Source organism: Ornithodoros turicata, chromosome 2 (genome assembly GCF_037126465.1).
Source record: "Ornithodoros turicata isolate Travis chromosome 2, ASM3712646v1, whole genome shotgun sequence".
Lineage (NCBI taxonomy): Eukaryota > Metazoa > Arthropoda > Arachnida > Ixodida > Argasidae > Ornithodoros > Ornithodoros turicata.
In genome coordinates, this window is record NC_088202.1 from 39,432,518 (window position 1) to 39,452,985 (window position 20,468).

Consider the following 20,468-nt stretch of genomic DNA (forward strand, 5'->3'; position numbering starts at 1 on the left):
TGTTGCAAGACATTTTCTTTGACGTATAATCTATAAACTATATAGCTCACCTTATGCAGACATGTTTCAACTCGTGACATGTAAACTCCAGCGGCATAAGCCACTAAAGTGCAAACGCTGCTAAAAGGCGCCTTCGCTTATTTTCTACGCCCTGTACTATACAATAATCTTGGAGTCATACGAAAGGGAAAAATATAATGTAGTGGGCATAGCAATGGCTCCCGTGTCACTGAAAATGATTCTGTGGTCATAACACACAACTCGTCGCATGTAATCACAACCGTATCTTTCTTACAACGACAACGCTATTTCTGTGGTTCTTGATACAGTGCACGTAGCCGCATCTGTCTAACAAAAGAGCAATACTTTGGGTGGCAGTCAGAATACGCACACTTTGAACAGGTCTATAAGCAACAGGTCTATAAGCAAACGAATTCTGCCATGAAGAGCGGAATTATCGGGTTCTCCATGGCAGTATAGTGTCACTGACTAGATCAATCACGATTGCACGATGTCCACGGTATGCACCAGAAACGCCTCATAAGTACACTTACAAAGTTACCAGGACCTGAAGAAGCTAATGCATGCACAAGTTCAATGGTACATAGCTCAGCACATGCGCGAATGCAATGAAACGCATGGTGAACAGTTCTCAACACCGTTGCTTGTTTAACTCAGAACTTGTAATGAACCGTTAGTAATTATCTGGGTATTCTATTACGAAATATGGCTTGCTAAGGAAAAACGTTCCCTAACACAAGCATGTGCGTAAGCAATTCTTTATTTTTTAAAGGCTTTTTTTCTTTCTTCATCATATGAAACGGCTGCAGACGTGCACTCAGGTCTTACACAGCTGTGGCAAAAAAATTGACCGCATAGAATGAGGAACGTGGCACGATAAACTCCGCAGGTCGGCCATTTATTATAGCGCTACTGCACCTCTACTGAAGAGTTCCATCTGACCTGGAATCCGTCGAAGACACGCTCTGCGCAACTAAATCTAGCAGCTGTTTTCAGCAACAGTTGGCAACACTTCCTGTGACCTATGAGCCCTACAGCTTCCTTTCTCTCTCTCTCTCTCTCTCTCTCTTTTTCTTCTTCTTTCGTTTCAGCGACGGCAGAAACCTTGTGGATCAGAACTGTCATAACAACATTACTAATCTAATAGTGTAACAAGCTCCTATTACCTGCAATAACGGCTTTTATTTCGAGCTGGAAAGGCTGTGGTGTATATAAAGGCGAATATCTCTGCTATGCTATAACCAGACTGTTGTGCAATGTTTGAGTAACGATGACCGTAAGATGTTTCGAGAGCAACGGTAGCATAGAATAAATATCTGCAACCTCAAGCTGCAGTGGAATCAACACCAACAATGAGTGAAGTCAATAAATGCGTGGAAATGAGCTGCTCCCTCATTTGGAATGCCCCATTGTAGTATTTCTTGCTTGGAGGACTGGCATGATGAGAGCGATGAAGCCGGGTCTGCTTTGCCTCTCTTTTGGATGCAGTTGAAATGTGTGCCACATCAACCTACTTGCAGGCTCCATCAGCCAGTGCCACTTGTGGTATCTGCGCACGTCAAAATGTAGGTTAGTTAGGCTATAGGGTAGTGCTCCACTCCTAGAGTGGAAAACCTCCCCACTTCATCATCAGAATATATCTGTTGTTGTTGTTAGAAGGCGGTATGTCATAAAGTAAGATATGGAATACGCAACTCGGTGAACAAACCGCTAAGAGCGGGGAAGCGGAAAACGCCAGGTGTTACGATAGACGCATAAGCGGTCCCACTGGGCCAAACGGCCCTATATCGGTTCGCTGGTACCGCAATGGGATTGACGCCAGTATCTTAATTCTTTATCGAAGACACAAAAATCAGTTCGCAATCCTCAATATAAATTCATTCTCGTGCGCATTTCATTTTCAACCTTCCGCCATCCATTCCAACATAACGCCATCACGGACAATTTTCGTGAATTTCGCTCCTGGAAGATAGTGTCTCTCATACCTAGGCAGCTTGTACGACAGTCATGTGCGGGACATCTTGTACGACACTTACCGCGGTGTATTCACACAAGCGGAATCCCCACGGATTATTCTAGTGGAAGAAAAAGCGAAAAGCTGCTGACGGGACGGAAGTTCTGTAGCGTCTTATAGCAGCAATCGTACCAGAAACGCCTCGTAAGTACAATTACAAGGTTACCAGGACCTGAAGAAACTAATGCACACACAAGTTCAATGGTACATAGCATGCAGCATAGCACATATTGTGAACCTTTTTTAATGTGAACCTTGTACCTTTGTATGGTGGTAATGATTTTTATTGTTCTGAACACAGTTGCTTGTTTGACTCTGAACTAGGTTAGTAGTCAACTGGGTACTCTGTTACTAAGTTCGTGGCTTGCTAAGGAAGAACGTTCCCTAACACAAGCATGTGCTTTAACAATAACGTATATACAGGGTGTCCCAGAAAACGTGCCATTGAATTATAATAAAAAAACTACGCCACCTAGAATCACGCGGTCAACGGCATTTGTTCTTACTAGGTTTTTGCCACCTCCTGATGTGAATGTCATCTAACTTGTTTTATTATGCTAATTATTACAAACTGAACTCGAAAATTTGCCAAGTAAAGGTCGCTTTTTTACCCCACCAATGTGAAGCGCGTGCTGAATTTATTCGAGTTCACACCACACGACCCTACACAGAGCTATCGCAAGACAGCATCCGCAGCCAAACGAGCTTTTCGGCCTTCCTCCGATTCAGCTTGGCGGCGCCGTCTCGCAGCCTCAGCCTTCTTCGCAGAGCTTTCATAACCTTCTTCGCAGAGCTTTCATAACCTTCATAACACAGGCGCGCCCACGCAGACACGTCTGGCTCTGTACTTGTCGACCACCACAGCTGCAATGCGGACGCGCCGGCGCCCGGCGCCGCGTCGCTCACTCCACGCGCCCTCTCCTTCTCTCTCCACTCACCGTGCATGCGCGCCGCGCCGTGGCTACAGACAGACCACGCCGCGATTCTTTCGTAGCGAGGACTCTAATGCTCACGTATTAATAAATGGCAGGCACATTGAGGAGCTATCCCATTGGAAAAAATAGCTGAGTATCATATTTTTCGGAGCCTCCAGAGCATAGCGCTCGACGCCTTTTTGAGCGCCTTCGTGCAGTCCGACGAAAGGAGGTTGCGAAACCTAGCTCACAGAGGGATAGTATAAAAAGTGACAGTTCTTGAAACTGGGAGAGGAAAAGCATGATTCCAGCGGATGCCGAATACGATAAGCCATCCCTGTCTTATCTCTTTCTACTATCTCTGCGTCCAGCCCTATACTCTGGGCGCTCCGAAAAGCATGATGTTCAGATATTTTTTCCGATGGGATAGCTCCTCAACGTCCGTGTCAGTTATCATGAACTTGAGTAAATTCGGCACGCGCTTCACATTGGCGGGGTAAGAAAGCAACCCTTACTTGGCAAATTTTCGAGTTCAGTTCGTAAAAATTGACATAATAAAACTCAAGTTAGATGACACTCACATCAGGAGCTAGGTGGCAAAAACCTAGTAAAAATAAATGCGTTCACTGCATGTTTCTAGGTGGCACAGTCTTTTTTATTATAATTCAAGGACACGTTTTCTGGGACGCCCTGTATATTAAAAAAAAAAATCATCAATTGAAAGGGCTGCAGATATGCACGAAATACTTTCACAGCTGTGCCCAATCCATCATGAAGCGGGTAACATGTCCTTGAGTCTGAGGAAGGTAAACAAAAAGACGAACACGCAACGAAGTGGACCAAGACGGACCTAGTCCGTCTATTTGAGTCCGTCTTGTCCACTTCGTTGCGTGTTCGTCTCTCTGCTTACCTTCCTCAGACTCAAGGACATGTTAACGTCTTCGTTCACACTGGCCTGCTTGGCTGTGTGAACTGTGTTCTTTAATCTTTCCATCATGTTCCATTATCTTGAGCATTCGCACTGCGCCGAAACAAAAATACCTATAGAGACAAAGCACTTGAACGACGTGACATAACGATTAAGAGTCCGCAAATCACGAGCGTGCTTTGAGCGGCCGTAGCCATGGAGACAATCGAGCCGCCATCAGGTAGCTATACAGAAAGCCTGTGTTTCAAAATCACTTTCGGCGATTGGCTGACTTTATACGTATACGCGCCAAGGAGTGATAAGATGCATTAAACAGGCTTTATGTATCTAGATGACGTTGGCCGCAATATCGGGTGTGGCGCACTGCCAACGCCACCTACAGAAGACCTGCTTACTGCCTCCTCTCCCCCCTTCGCTACGTGGACATATAAAGTCAGAAGTCGTCTGCTACTGCGAATCGCCGTTCTGCGAATTCAAGAACCCGCAAATGATTGCAGCTCACCTGGAAACTGCAGACCTAAATATTTAGACAAAAAGTGCAAGACGCTTTCCAGAAAATAAGTTTTGAGAAAGATTGAGACCGTTTTGCGCTTTATTTCCAAGTGTCCCCATTTAGTACGCGGGGACGTTCAATCACAACTCGCAGACGACGGTGGTTCGTCTTCATGGCCACGACCGCTGAAAGCACGTTCGTGATTGGCTACGGCCGTTGAAAACACGACCCTCATTGGCTGACTCTTAATTGTTACGTCATGGCGACGAGTAAGCAGGCTTTCTCTACCTAGGTGGTGTTGGCATTGTGCACATATAGCAGACGACACCATATGCTCTGTCGTCTGCTGTGCTACGGGATATATTGTGGATGAGCCGCAGGATATTCCCCGTAGTTAGAATAACACGGAAAGACATCACGTTGAGCGCTCATGTGGCAGCGGACAGCCATGACGTTTCTCGCACCTTCCGCTGGAATATTCTGGGGATAATAATTCCGTGTTTACGTCGCAAGACAACTGAGATCATATTCTGGGGGATGTTGCTCATATGAATACACGGTAGCAAATGACACAGATGCTTCTGACAACGGTTTCAAAGCGCACAATGTCCTCAAATTTCGAGTACACACAGCCGGACGGTTTGTGCCTTATGAGTACAACTTTACCGGTCAGCCTGACAATTTCAGCACAGTGTACTGCCAGGGATATATCAGTCAAACCCACGAGCGCTCAGAAAAGGAAAGGACACAGTAGCCACTCTTATTTTGAAATGCAAGTTCGCTGCTACACAAAAAAATGTTGTTCGCGCGGTCCAGATCCGATCCGAGGGGGTTGCTATAGGGCAGCCGGCCCAGGCCATCTCCTCAGAGGAGGCGGCAGACGACGGGGGTCTCGAAACCCATTAGGTTGGGTAATAAAACGGGAGCCGAGAGAATTTTCACTGCAGTGTTTGCAATAGAATTTTCACCGTTCAGTTCACATTTCCCAATTCATATTTCAACGTTTCGCTTTTCGTTCTTTTTCGGTTATAGTTTTTCTTTGTAATGCAGAGCATCTATGTAACAGAATCAATTACCAGTCCATAACAACCATCGTCAATTACCAGTCGTATACGCATAGCTAGAAATAGAGAGCACACATGCGCCATGATGAGCTACGATGCAACCTTTAGACAATGGTCTGCGGGGGGGGGCTTCACGGTCGTCATGCCCCAAGGGGAAGTTGTGCCTCAGGACGGCTCTGCCGCAGTCGATAGGCCACATCTCGTGGATGGACTCGCACACCTGCTCGTTCACTTACCCGGGCTTAACACTAACAACTGCAGCCGTTTCCTGGCTTGTTAAGCGGTCCATCGGCCTCCTCCAGGCGCCTTCTTGGGTCTCCTTCGTCCCCGGGCGAACGTGCTGCTGGCAGAGCGCCTCGGTCTACGGTGCGCTGAATGCGGCGCATCACCAGGTCGAGAAGCGTCTCGACGGCTCGGTTCACGTTGTGCCCCGTGGCTGCGCTCGTGTCGAAGTACGGACAACCGTGCTTGGCAGCCTCCGAACGGCAGCGTTCTTCGCTCACAGCTCGGGCATCTTCAATATCGGCCTTGTTGCCGCAAAGCACAACGTCGGGGCTCTCGCAGTAGGCATGGGTGCGCAGCTGTTCGAGCCAAGAACGAATACTGCGATACGGAAGCATTCATTTGAGAAATATCATCTTCCTGGTTAACGTTACTAAAGGTGTACCACGTGTCTCACCTAAGAAAAGACTGTTCATTAGTGAGGTCGAAGAGGAGTAAGAAGCCCATCGCATCCCTGAAGAAAGCAGTCGTGAGACTGCGGAACTTCTCTTGGCCAGCGGTGTCCCAGAGTTGCATGTAAATGCGTTGGCTGCGGCCTCCGCCATCAGGAGCACGGTATGTCTAGTAAGTAAAAATGAGGGAGAGAGAGAGAGAGAGAGAGATGTATCACTTACGTCGGAGGATTTACGCACAGGAGAACATGTCGTTTTAGAACGTTCATGAACGTTCGACTTATGCCTGTGAATCATGCTACGCATCTGGTACCACACTCTATGCCACGTACGCTGTACGAAGTTCCTGTATTTGTTGCTGTAATTTGTTACAAGCAACTGTGAATAAAAAGGTCCCCGTCCTAGATGACCTATAGATGAATAATACTAGAACAGTTCCGCGAAATAAGAAAGAAAATATGTGGGTGGTGGCGCCATGATATCAACATTGTAAACATAGTTACCGCCTACTATGTCGATGTGCTCACATAAAATTCCTCGGTATCGCAACTGCTGCGGTAAAACAGCTCGTTCCACCGTCATTCATGTAGTAGTAGTAGTAGTAGTTGTTGCTCCTCCGAGCTGCGAGCTGACTAATGGCGGATTCGGGTGGTGATTTCGTGGCAACACGGCCTAGCGCTTGGAAATTGCTACGCCGACGCCTGCGCGGGATCACGTGACCGTTGCCACACGAACATATATGAGTCCATGAGTTGAAGGAATCTCGCGGTCTTTGTCTTTTGATCAAGGGTCGCTCGTCTTCGGGTTTCGTCGTCTGCTAACCCACTGAACTTCGACGTGCGGACCAATAAGGGCCCTCGCCACGCTCGCGGTGCGGACGTGGCGACACCGGATATAGTTGGGTAATCTGCTGCCCGGTCGCTTCGAGGCCGGGCGGAGAAAGTTCTAGCTGACAAATTCCTGGCGTTCAGTAAACGCCACGATGATGTTGATGTTGACGAAAAAAAATTAATAGGGAGAGATTGAATTCACCACACCCCCAAAGGGAAAAAAATAGAAAAGAAAAACCCGCCGCTTTCGCGATAACTATTGGCCAAATGCCAAATCCCGGTTAACGCCACGATAACACACGAGATTGCTACGTTTTGACCAAGCAAACGCAGTTGCTCGGAATCTAGCTAAAAAAGAAAAAAAAAGAAAAGAAAGGAATCTGCCAGGAAATGACCACACGAAGTTCGCCATAAAGGAGCGATGCTGGAAAGCGCGAATTCTTTGAGGAAATACAAACAGAACCATAACAGCATACTTCGAGACGAAATAAAGTAAGTAAAACATTGCTTCCAGCACCGTGTGTCAGAGATTTCCGGCACACGTCAAAAGAACCCCGGGTGGTCGAAATTATCCGCAGTCCTATACCCTGCGGCACGTGCAGTATGTCGCCACACAAACTGGCTGACTCAACTTACGTGTAAATCTACTCCCAACTTGAACTTTTAAAAAAGTAAGTCAAATGGTAATTAAGAGATAAAGGATTGGAAAACTTCAGCAGGATGGTCGCGTGCCGATTTATTGATAAAACTGAAATGGCAGACGGTCGCATGTCACGTGACGCATGGTTAGTCACAGTAAAGTCACAGTCACAGTACATCCACCAACAGTAGCGTAGCCAGAAAGATATTTCGGGAGGGGTTCGATGGGAACTTTACATGGGGGAGGAGGATTCGACCCTCGTTTCCCTCTCCCAAATGCACCACCAAAGGTATCGTTTCGGGACGGGTTTCAACACCCCCCCCCCCCCCCCCCCTGGCTGCGCCACTGTCCACCAGCTTGGTGTCTGTAAAAACTGCACAAACGCTCGCAGGGCTTGTAAAGTCTTTTGTCGAGGTCCAAGGTCCCAGGACCTTTGTTGCGTCAAAGGGTCAAAAGGTGGGCTGTCCAGTCGGGCTAATGTGGCCTGCTGCTATCTGGCCCGCTGCTGCTGCTATCGTCGACTGGACTGTATGCTCTATGACGCACGTATTACACACTTGGTCTGTGGGTGCGCCGACACTATGCATTCCACGCAGCCAGAAGCAATACACGCACGTTACTCCGCTGCTGTCGACGATGTTGCGTGGGGCAAACCGCATTCAATAATCAGACGTATGGGCGTATCAGGCGTACGACGAAGGCACATGCGGATACTATAGCTAATATATGGCCGTCCGTGCAGATTACCGTGCGCCCTTCTACAGGGTGTCCCAGAAAACGTGTCATTGAATTATAATAAAAAGACTACGCCACCTAGAATCATGCGGTCAACGGCACTTGTTCTTATTACGTTTCTGCTACCTTGCAAAGTTAATGTCATGTACCCCAAGTCTAATTATGCAAATATTTGCGAACTGAACTCAGAAATTTGCCAAGGGAAGGTCACTTTTTTACCCCACCAATATGAAGAGCGTGCCGAATTCACTCAAATTCATGATAATTGACAGTGATATTCACGAGCTATCCCATCGGAAAAAATAGCCGAATATCATGCTTTTCGGAGCAAAGGACCATAACGCGCGATGACTTTTTGAGCGCAATCGCTCGCAGTCCGACGAAAGGAGGTTCCGAAGCCAGCCCACAGAGTGATAGTAGAAAAAGTAACAGTTCCTAAAATTGGGAGAGGGAAAGCATTATCCCAGCGAAAGTCGGACGTGATAAGCCATGCCTGCGTTATCTCTTTCTGCGATGCCTAGGTGGGTTGGGTTTCCAACCTCCTTTCGTCGGACTGACAAAGATTGCGCTGCAAAATTCATCGTGCGCTATTCTGTGCAACCTCCGTAGAGCATTATGTTCGGCTATTTTTTCCGATGGGATAGCTCCTGAATATCCCTGTCAATTGTCATTAATTTGAGTAAATTAGACACACATTGGTGGGGTAAAAAAGTGGCATTTGCTAGGCAAATTTCCGACTTAAGCTCGCAAAAATTTACATAATTAAACTTACGTTACACGATATTCACATGAGGAGGTGGCAAAAACCCAGTCAGAACAAATGCCGTTGACCGCATGACTCTAGGTGGTGTAGTTTTTTTATTATAATTCAATGACACGTTTTCTGGGACACCCTGTATATGCTATGTAACTAGTTCCTCAGTCAATTGCCTTCGGACGCAAGTAGGCACATGTTTCTTCCCATGCAGTTCAGCTGCTGTGGATGATGTCATGTGTGACAGCCTGCAGCTTTTCGAGATGTCTTCTCCGTAAACTGCGCTGCTCGAACCGATTGCTGCAGCAGAACCATCTGTAAAAATATTCTTTGCTGACGGGTGGGATTCTCCCATGTAGCTTAGTGCAACTGTGCAAGTCACTTTAGTGCCACGGGATCAGCTTTCTTTTTAATGCCGATGACCTTAGTCCTGACGGCCATGGTCGGCAGAAGTCACGGTGCCTCATCACGAGTAAGGGTGCGCTTTATGCATTTTGGAAGAAACTTTTGTGTGGCTCCAAGATGCTGATGGAGCACAGATTTTTTGCGATCTGGTATTTTATTTTATTTTATTTTTTATTTTTTTGCCAAGTGGTGCTGAGTGTGCCTGGTGATGAGTCGGTTCAGATGCGTCGGGTTTCTCTTTTTCCGGTGTGCTTTGAGTGTTTCCTCTGCGCAATAGGGCAGTGTACCGCCTCAGCGGCGGTGAATCGCCCACCTCATCGTCATCCAATGTATGTGTGTGTGTGTGTATCTTCTGTATGAGGGGAGGCTCTAGGATGTACTTTGTCTGATCAGCGAATTGTGGAAAACTGCAAAAGTATGCGTGTTTCCCCAACGGTTACGTCCGAGATATTTCATTAAGCTCATCTAGGCGCTGCATTTGCTGTTCAGGCGCTTAACTTCCGTTGTCCAGGTCAGCATTCTGAAGTGAACAATCTTAAAGTTAAAGGAAGTCAAAAGAAAAAGAAATTAAAGGAAAAAATGGAACCCGAGAAAGGATTCCATTTTCCATCGGGTTCCATTTTTTCACCATGTACCAGCTGGCCTGTACCCTTGCCCTTTTGCCAAAAGTGAAGTTAAAGGAATATGTGTGTAATGACTCGCTTGGTGGGTTCTCCTTGCAGGGTGAGCACGACGGTACTGAGACGCCTGCGGGTGAGAGGGAGATGGTATCATCTAATATGGCCCAAATGTGCATAAGGCCCAAGTGATCAGAACGCCCAAATGTTCATAAGACCCGAAAAAAATTTGGGCCTTTTGAGCATTTGGGTCAAATGAGAAGGGCAGGGTAAGGTGTCCAGAAGGCCGAAATACCCAGAAGGCCAAAGTATTCATATGGCCCGAATGGTCATATGGCCCGAAAACCAGGAGGGAAGACTAGGAGTGACCTAGATACTGTATTTTCTTTGCACATATGCGCAATATTAATTAAATGCTGAATGCGACAGAGGAGAAAAAGGTAACTGAACTAAAAATACTAATAAAAGTACTGAAATGAAGAATCAAATTTTCAAGCAAATAAGATATAAATGTGACAAAAAGTAAAATACAAATAAACATTGAATCCTTACAGCGTTCAATATTTCACTCGGTACAGATTGGTAAGCTCTGTGCCTAATATATTTATTGAACAACTGATTCGTTTGCCGCATTAAAAGCTTTTCAACTTTCGCTTGAATACTGCTATGACGCACAATATGTAGCGCTTTTCTGCGAAGGTATCCAAGCCGGGCACGGCAGTAGCGTAGCCAGAAAAAAATATTTCTGGAGGGGTTCAGGAGGAAATTTGCATAGGAGAGAAGGGTTTACTCGTCGTTCTCTCTTCCAGATGTGCTACCAAAGGTACGATTTTGGGAATGGTCTGAACGTCGCAAACCACGCCTACGCATGGGACCATTTTGTTCCGCTCTAACCCATCGGTGCAATTTTTTCCGAGACCATTTGTTCCGTCACCAAATTTTCCGGGGCCATTTTTTCGGGGCCGTTCGACCAAATGGCGCTCTATCAAATAGGCGGACACCTTCGAATTGATTCTGTAACTGAACTCTTTGGAGACAACATTTCACAAGGCGGAAGAAGCGCATTGTTTGTGTTCACGTGAGATGCGCGCTGCAGAAGGAGCATATTCCACTGAGTGACCGACTGCAATTGTCCAAAATGGCACTGCTTGATGAACATAATAACATGACGAACTAGCACTGGGAACGGGACAGAGAGAGGAGACGACAGGACAGGTGCTAGACTTCCAACAAAAGAATTTATTGGCAACATAGTACTGTATTTAAATATGACACTCAGAAGGTTAATGTGTCATCCACACACTCGTCATCCTTTTTCTTGTCCCACGTTTTTAGGAATTTGACTTCATTATCAAACAGAGTGATAGAAGCCTGACTCACACACTGTTGCTCATTTTTCCTTATTTCAAATGCCTCTATTATTTCTCTGGTACGCTGATCACAAGAACGACCTTTTATCGTCGTCTCCGGGAATCTTGGAGAACAGCCACACGTGTTACAATGCACCGACAAGTGACCGGACGGGGTACCCCTCAGGGTTGCAGCATGCTCCCTTAGCCTAATGTTTAAACATCGCCCCGTCTGAACCGAGAGAAACTGAGAGAAATTCCTGGCAGAAGTGTGTGTCCTTGTATCTCCAGAAGCATCTGAAAGAACTGGAATTGAACGACGCGTATCTAATCCGTAGCTCTGCCCCTATCTTGGAATTTCTGTCGAGTGATCAGGCGAGCGGCCTTCATGCCCTGTCGGTTGATGTTACAGATTTGTATTATTCTATTCCACAGGCTGCGTTGTTAGAGACCGTGACGGAATGCATTGAAGCCAATAATAGAATACGATTTCAGAATCAGTGTGGCATGTCGGTAGAAAATTTCATTGAGATACTTAGGATGTACCTAGATGCAACTTACATTAGTGACGACCAACATTTGTACATCCAAAAAGGGGGCGTATGCATAGGATCATGTGTGGCACCAATTCTTAGTGACATCTTTCTCTCGCATGTTGACCACAGGCTGTATGATGCCCTGTCGTCTCTTGGGGTTGTGAGAGTGTTCAGATATGTAGATGACTATTTGGTGTGGTATCGCAAGAAGGACATCAGTGTTGCTATGTCGGATGAAGAAAAGTGCATTGTTGGGATGTTCCATGAGTTTGGGGGAGGCCTTTCTTTCACTAGTGAGGTACCAGTCGACGGATATTTGCGTTTCCTTGATATCCGGATACACCTTGAGGGTCAACATGTATGTTGGTGTTATGCTCCCAGAAGCAAGAAAGGGCTAGTACCATTCCACTCATCTCATTCAAAGATTGTAAAAAGAGCTGTCTTGAGTAACTGCTTAAATATTGCCTTGCGCAAGTCCTGCTTCCACCGTGTAAAAGAGGCATATGATTCACAGATTGATCGAACGCGAAATGCTGGGTATCCATATGAACTCATATTCAATGTGAGTGAGACGTTGATAAAGACCATCATGGGAGGGAAGGCTCCGGCGAAGAACAGACCTGTAGGGGTACCGGTTGTCATTCCTTATATGCATAAATTGTCCCATAACTTAAAGAAACTTGCAAATAGGCATTCTATTCCTGTGGCACTCTCTGCTCCAGAAAAATTAGGGAAATTGTGTAATATGACTTGCCATAGAAGGAATGTCGGTCATTGTGGCATAAAACACCAAAAGAAGTTTGTTCCATGTAAGGCAAATGTGGTGTATGAGATACCGCTGACCTGCGGTAAATCATACATTGGCCAGACGGGGCGATGTTTAAACATTAGGCTAAGGGAGCATGCTGCAACCCTGAGGGGTACCCCGTCCGGTCACTTGTCGGTGCATTGTAACACGTGTGGCTGTTCTCCAAGATTCCCGGAGACGACGATAAAAGGTCGTTCTTGTGATCAGCGTACCAGAGAAATAATAGAGGCATTTGAAATAAGGAAAAGTGAGCAACAGTGTGTGAGTCAGGCTTCTATCACTCTGTTTGATAATGAAGTCAAATTCCTAAAAACGTGGGACAAGAAAAAGGATGACGAGTGTGTGGATGACACATTAACCTTCTGAGTGTCATATTTAAATGCAGTACTATGTTGCCAATAAATTCTTTTGTTGGAAGTCTAGCACCTGTCCTGTCGTCTCCTCTCTCTGTCCCGTTCCCAGTGCTAGTTCGTCATGCAAGATCAACACCAACACGCCCGGTTTTTCACCTTGATGGAACATAATAAATCTCAGTCCCGAGCGAAATACCAAGCTGCAGCGATTCTCGGCAAAGTGTGGAATTCCTGCGCAGTCACACCTGAAAAGCGTTTTTACAGAAAAGTATTTCTCGCATATAACTCGCACTGATAAAAGTACCGCATTTTTCTGTGTACAAGCTCCGTTATATATAAAGAAAGTTCTCTGAAGAAGTCCTGCGCAGGATGATGACGCGCATATGATGACATTAGATGACGCGCAGGACTTCTTCAGAGAACTTCTTTCAATGTATAACGGCGCTTATACACGAAAAAATACGGTCGAAAAAATACACTGTTAGTCTTCCTATCTAGTTTTCGGGCCATTTGACCATTTGGGCCTTCTGGGCGTTAGGGCCTTCTGGACACCTTATCCTGTCCTGCTCATTTGACCCAAATGCGCATAAGGCCCAATTTTTTTTCGGGTCTTATGAACATTTGGACGTTTTGGTCACTTGGGCCTTATGAGATATAACCGAGGGAGATACACTGTTTTTTCAATAGATACATCCATGCCTCGTTCTTCGCGGCCGTTCAACCTAGCGAAGATCCTCGGTCCGTGGTCGAACGCTGCTCACCAGACGCAGGGCCTTCGTCTTCTGGCGGAGTACTTGTGCTCCACCGGTCTGGCGACGGCTCTTTGAAAGCCCCATCATCATCCCTTCATCCTCCCCCAATGCGAAATAGGGCAGTGTACCGCCTCAGCGGCGGTGAATCGCCCACCCCATCGCCCATGTATGTGTGTGTGTGTGTGTGTCGTTCTTCGAATCACCCCATGTCATAGTCACGATTCATTTGTTGTTGTTGTTCGTTCTTCGAAGAAATGCGAGACCGCTTCTGTGGCGTATTGCAACCAGTGTCTAAGGGGCACTGATTGCCTACCACATGCCCACACACCCGCTGTTGTATCAAATGCGTTGGACGAATTGGACCTTTTCCAGTTGGACGTGCGACGCATGCGCGAGCAGCGCCGCGCGGCCGCCATCATCTTTGGTGGCTCTCGGTGGTCAGAATAGCACGGCCGGGGCGCTTTTGGTTCGCGTATTCCGTGCGAAAAATGCAACCAAACGATGCGCTGCCGTTGGTTGCACAAGTGCATGTAGCTCTTGCTGCCTTATTTTAGCCTTCTTATCTTCAGCTTCATGGGTTGTTTTTGTTCGTCAACCACATAAAAGCCATTCTTGTACCGCTGAAAGGGCACACACCCTACCCACTCTGTGTACAGAAACCCTAGAGATGTTTAATGTGTCTGGTACGACTGCTGCCTTGTAAAAGTATACTAGGCCCTCATGGACCTTGTTCCACATTTCTTTGCCGTTACCTGAAGGAACATCCGCCATAAACTTGCCCATAAACACATTCCTCATGCTAACCCACTTTTTCACGTCCAAAAAGCGGTCAAAGAGCCTGGGTTGTTCACCCTAGCCCGTTCGACCACTTGATAGGTTTTTCTGCTCTGACACATAGTGACTAAACATGCCATATATGATTTTCCCCCATAATCCCCAACACTTTGTCAAATAGTAATTGATGTCAGATAATAAATATTTTTATAAATAAATAAAATAATTATATGACATTTTTTGATGATTTATTCGCGTCGAATGTGGACAAATTTTAGCAACGTATTATTAATGTTTGTATTTAACTGACCATTGTATAGGAGAAAGAATGGTTTTGGTCTATTTACTTTGCACATATGTTCAAGTGAATCTAAATTTCCTCTTCCAACATACATGTTAGTGAAGAAGTCCTTCGTAACCTAGACAATATAAGCCGGGGAGCAGATCCTTGTACTGTCTTTTCTTTTCTTCTTTTTTGATAGCCTGCTTGTGTAGGGACCCACAGTGCAGATGCATACTCTAAACAAGGTTGAACGAAGGTTTTATATGCCTGACAATTCAATATCTTTCGTTGAACCATGGCGAAATTTCCCTCTGAGCATCCACAGACTTTAAGTGGCTTTCGCGCATATATGGCTATCCCATTCCAGATCGTTCCCTTTAAATATGCCGCCAGAAATGAGAAGGGTGCCCAGAGGAAGCACGGATTATTGGCTGTGCTCAACATGAGGCCATTTTCTTCAATATGTGTCCTACTGGTACGCCGGATTGTTCCACACTGTTCTATTCAACTGTACTCTTCGTGAAAGACAAAGATATGCAAATAACCCGTGGTCTCCCCCCTTCAACGGAAAAAGCAAAGAAAAAAGAAAGAAAGCAGATGACACTGGTTGCCTGCTCCGTACGCTCAGAGAGTACCGTCAAAAGTTACAGAAAAATAGGTGTGAACAACACACTGAACTCCCTTCGAAAAAAAGTATTTAGAACAAACGGTGTCGAACAACAGGCTTTCGACCAAACGGAGTTCGATCAGATGTCTCCAATCACACGGCGTTTGACCAAATGTGCAGACACCGCGCGTCGCGCGAGCCACCAACCGTGTTTCCGACTCCTCCCGCTAGAGGCGCTTTTCCGCTCTGGAAAAGGTCCTTGCTGCGTGGAAGCCGACATTATCCTGCAACCAATATCTCTCTCAACGCCTTTGGTATACTGAAAAGTGTGGGGTCACGAACGCCCCCCTGTGGGACGTCTAGTTCTAACAGGTAGGCACATGTTTCTTTCTCGGTATACGTGGGGCCGTGGTACCAACGCTGGGAGCCGCCTTACTCTACAAAGGCGTACGGGACTTAGGAATGTGTTTATGTCTGGGTACAGACCACACTCTCAGGAAAAAGGGTGGAGCAGTTATACCTTTCAGGAGGTAATAGTTGTCGCATATGTTGCGCCTAAAAGGTCGCAAAGTTCTACCTGTTACCTCACTCTCTGCCACGAATGATACGGTTACCACTTCTGATTCGGTGAGCGAGGGGGGCGTACGCCTTTATGTAGCAGTTTGGATATATGATAATTGCGTTTACCACCCTTTTTCAGCCTTTATCAGACGCTATGTTGATCTAGGTGGTAACTATGGATGTTACCACCTTTTCACACCCTTTTTTCTTAGAGTGCATGGTATGGCAGGCTAGCCTGCTGGGAAGTGGAGTTACACGTAGCTTCAACTACGTGGTGCGTATGGTATACGGCGTGGACAGGCGAATGAAATGCCCAAGCGGCACATGAACACGGAGGGCTGCCACCCGTATTCCCTTAATCCCTGCAATCGACAACTTGTTTGATATAGACCGATGAACACCTTGCAGTCTTTGGTGCTTTTGGTCACCACTCTTTCAAGGACACACTCTGAGGTGGTGGACAGGCCGTGTAAAATTGGGTTGTGATACACCACCATCGACGTATCATAGTGGACATAGACCCAGAAAATACTTCGATGGCGCGGCCTATCGGGAGAAACTGATGCAGCGCGTGACATTATGTTGGAGTCCTTTTTCTTTTTGATACGGCATACTTCCGCTGAGCAGGACAAGGACGTCACTACAATATCTGGCTAATGAGAACGCGGTGATGAGACACTGTTCGTGCGCGTTGGCCGTTGATGTGAAGATAGAATTACGGAAGTTCCTAGTAAATGACAACAGTACCGTTTCGTCAAACGATATGTCCATTCCCAGCTGGGTCATATAATCGGAAATCGTATTAAGTGCATTCTGGAGGTTCGCACAGAGCGCTAGCCACTGCTTCCACGAAGACCACAGACATATGTTATCTGCAGAAATGCTGATGAGTGCTCCTCGGTGCAGCAGGGATGGTGGAGCAGCCAGTACGACATCAAAGAGCATGGGGCTGAGTACACGTCCCTTGAGTACCACAGCAGTTATGCTGTACCTCTGAGTGTCCCCAACATTACAGCGCACGGAACACCGCCCGTCCGCTTAGGTAAGTGACTATCCATCGTAATGCTCTAAGCGAGCATAATCCCTGCTAGAGATGAGCATGACTTGAGGATGGATTTGTCTTGGCATGACTAAACTTGTGCCTGGGAATATGGCTGCAGTCATCCCTCCATGTGGACGTTTCCCCTCAATTTTTGAAATGAGGTCTAGTCCATCGTGCATCGCGTGCAGTCCTGAAACCGGCCATGAAGTGGCTTCCCGGGTTTCAGTATTTGTATTGCCTGGGACATTTTCCAGAATTCATGTAGGGTACCCAGGTTCCAGAGGTTGTTCATAAATTGCAACAGGACTCTAAGGGCTACAGGACCAAGATGTGCTACAGCGTAGTACGGTGTTCCATCCGGCTCAGGTGCTGATCTGTGGCGGGACGCTCGAATCGCCATTCCTAGCTCCTGAATACTGAAATCGGTGTCCAACACCAAATCAGCTGCACCTCTGGTAAAGTCTGTCCCGGAGTGCTGCCTGTTCTTGACAGCTGGTTCTGAAAGGTGACCGATGCGGCTGATGGTTTAAGACGGGTCAACTATAATGCCGTTTTACTCCTCGCGCTCCCCCCCCCCCCCCCCGCCCATCACTGACAATAACTCTTAAAATCCAAAGTGAATTAGTGGAGTAGCTTCTGCGGAACTTAATATAATGCAAGGAGGACAGAAAAATAAGGAGTGAGTGTGACGTCATTCGGCGCGCTTCCGGAAGTTTGGGTGAGGGGTAACAACTGGGGCAAACGATTCTCCTCTCCCAGCTCGCCGCAGCTCGCAGAGGAGCTTAATCGTGTAGCTTAATTGACGCGTAATTGTTTCTCCCAAAAGTCCACAGCGTGCAGCGACACTGCTACGAAATTTATCGCATCACTTGTCCGTCGCTAGTATCTCGCATCTATGGCCGTCTACGGTGGCAGCTGAATCGTTTGCCCCAGTTGTGGCGACGTCTTACCGCAGATTGGTCGGCTCCGCTCATATGACGTGCTCATCCCACCTCACCCATCAACTCGTCCCATCGTCATACATGTAGTTGTTGTTGAGCTCATGACTCGCACCATATGTCATCACTTCCACTACACCTTCGTGATTCGGAAACAAACGGCTGTGCTGCTACTGCTGTTGATGATGGATAGAAGAAAAAAATGGGTAGGTGAGTCACGACTAAATCGGACTGGCTACCCCAGTACACCTACGTAGAGCAAAAAATAAAAAAAATAAAAAAAAAGAAAGAATAGGGGAACGGCGTTGCTCCCTCCTTAGTTTTCCTTCTTTGATGTAATGCAAGGTAAGAGCAGACGACATGTGTTGAGGATATGCCGAAATTCCCTTCCTGGAAATCGGTGAAAATGTCACTCGGGCAAGGCCAATCAGTGAGCGCCCTTTCGCGAAGACGAGTCCAAGCAGGGAGCGGTCGGTGAGCCCTTGGTGACCGCCCGGCGCGCGGGAGGGACGGCGTCACATTACGGTATCGGTCTCATAAACATGTTTCAATAGTCCCGTTAAATCCGGCACTGACTTCGGCAAAGCAAGCAAATATTTCACTTCGCCAACACCTCCATAATAAAGAGCGAAAAGTACTTACTATTTTCTTTTCCCTGAAGTCAATTCCCACCGTCGATATAAACTTGCTATTAAAGGTACCGTTAGTGTACTGGTAGAGGAAGCTTGTCTTCCCCACTCCAGAGTCTCCCAGGGCCAGGAACTTAATGAGGTAGTCATAGTCCGTAGTGCTGCTGTTGCCATGGCTCATCTCAACATCTGCATGACAGAAGATGTTCACGCGTTAAGTGCCTTAATTCTGTTACCTGACGACGCCTGCCGAGATACGCAATATGTCACACTTTCAATTTTAATGCGTTAGCATTAGAACGGTCATTTCAAGGAAAAGTGTCGGTGTCGATCCGCGAAGAGGGAAGTACCCCAAGCAGCACGCCAATGTTGATCCAATATGGGACCAATATGGAGCCTTGTTGCACTCCCCATATTGGCAAGCCCATTTTGCCCATATTGCGCCAATATTTTCGTGATAACGCCAACGGGGAGTCCGTGTAATAATAAATCATTATCCGGTTTAATATCCACCACAGATATTACTTCTCTCTTCTTTTTGCTTTTTCATTTCTGCAGATCTTCTTATTGATTCACGTTGCATAGTATTACAAAAACAAGATCGCATCGCCGAAAAAACGAAGAACAGGTGCCATGCCCGTCTTGCTGAAGGACCCAAGCTGTCGTCTTGCCAACTGTAGGATGGGACAAGCGAAAGCTTGCTAACATCACATTTAAAAGAATAGTACTGCCGTCGCCCTAAAAACGAAGAGCAGGATCAACTAGTGCTAGGCAGGCAGTCGTACTGCCAACTGTAGGATGGGACAAGCGAAAGCTTGCCCACATCACATTTCAAAAATAGTACTGCTCTCGCCCTAAAAACGAAGAGCAGGATCAACCACGGGGATGAACGTGTAGTATATTTCTATTGTTGGGAAAAACTCACGTGACCTCTGACGTCGGGCCAATCGTTGGGCCTCGGCAGAGTAGCTTTTTGCTTTGTTTTATTTTGTCTCCCTGGGTGACCTGTGACGCTGACGGTGCTTTCCCTTTCTCATCTGTTCTCTCCCTCTCCCTCGCTTTGGCGGTTCTGGGTGATTGTGTATTTTCGTTCGCATCGAGTGAAATAAATAAAACGCGGAAGCGTTTGCTGTTTCTGTTACACAAGGTGCTTTATTTTTCGGAATAGATATTTCCAAATCACACATATGAGGTCTGCTGTACCTGCGCCAAACACGAACATGACATGAACATTGTTTCTGAAGTTCGAGTAATATGCCGAAGCAACTTCGCATTCACTGTTAGCTGACGTCTCACGTGGAAGATTTCACAGTAGAACAACAGTAGATTGACTGCACAGGCACACATATTCACAGATCCAACATGACAGAAAACATGTTCTTTGCTGCTTGTGTAGTGTCACATGTCAAGGCTGACCCGTCACAAAGGAACCTGTGCAGCTGCTATGCCGAAAGATGATGTTCCAACCACTCAGAATGGCTTATCCATTCTACTGTATCCATGCAGATGCTTTTCTGAAGCAGATATGAGTTGAGCAGTACCTAGATGATACCTGAGCAAGAAAGACCAGAACAGGGATCAGAAGCGTGAAAACCAAAAATTCTACCGGCCGAAATGCTGCGTATATGCAACAGGTGTGGTGCTATGCTGTGCTAAGCGGCAGAATGGAATAGGAACTGACTTACCTGTCATCGAGTGGGTAGCGGAAAAACACAGTATTGGTCCTTCCTGAATCTTTGTCGCACCA

The 20,468-nt window shown here is 46.6% G+C and overlaps 1 protein-coding gene across 3 annotated transcripts in view; it reads right to left on the reverse strand.

The window, feature by feature from the left end:
- Positions 1–1,089: 1,089 nt before the first annotated feature.
- LOC135385300 (ras-related protein Rab-27A-like) overlaps positions 1,090–20,468 on the reverse strand; it is a 106,182-nt gene continuing 86,803 nt past the window's right edge. For 2 of the 3 annotated variants that reach the window (XM_064614529.1, XM_064614527.1), the window contains exons 2-5: positions 18,735–18,910; positions 6,114–6,277; positions 5,671–6,037; positions 1,090–1,570 (exon numbers count right to left, since the gene is read on the reverse strand). In XM_064614529.1, the coding sequence (XP_064470599.1) occupies positions 5,683–6,037; positions 6,114–6,277; positions 18,735–18,902 (687 nt within the window). In that variant the 5' untranslated portion in view covers positions 18,903–18,910 and the 3' untranslated portion in view covers positions 1,090–1,570; positions 5,671–5,682. Of the gene's footprint in view, positions 1,571–5,670; positions 6,038–6,113; positions 6,278–18,734; positions 18,911–19,646; positions 19,696–20,468 lie in introns of those variants that run through there. The other variant, XM_064614530.1, reaches the window with a different exon arrangement.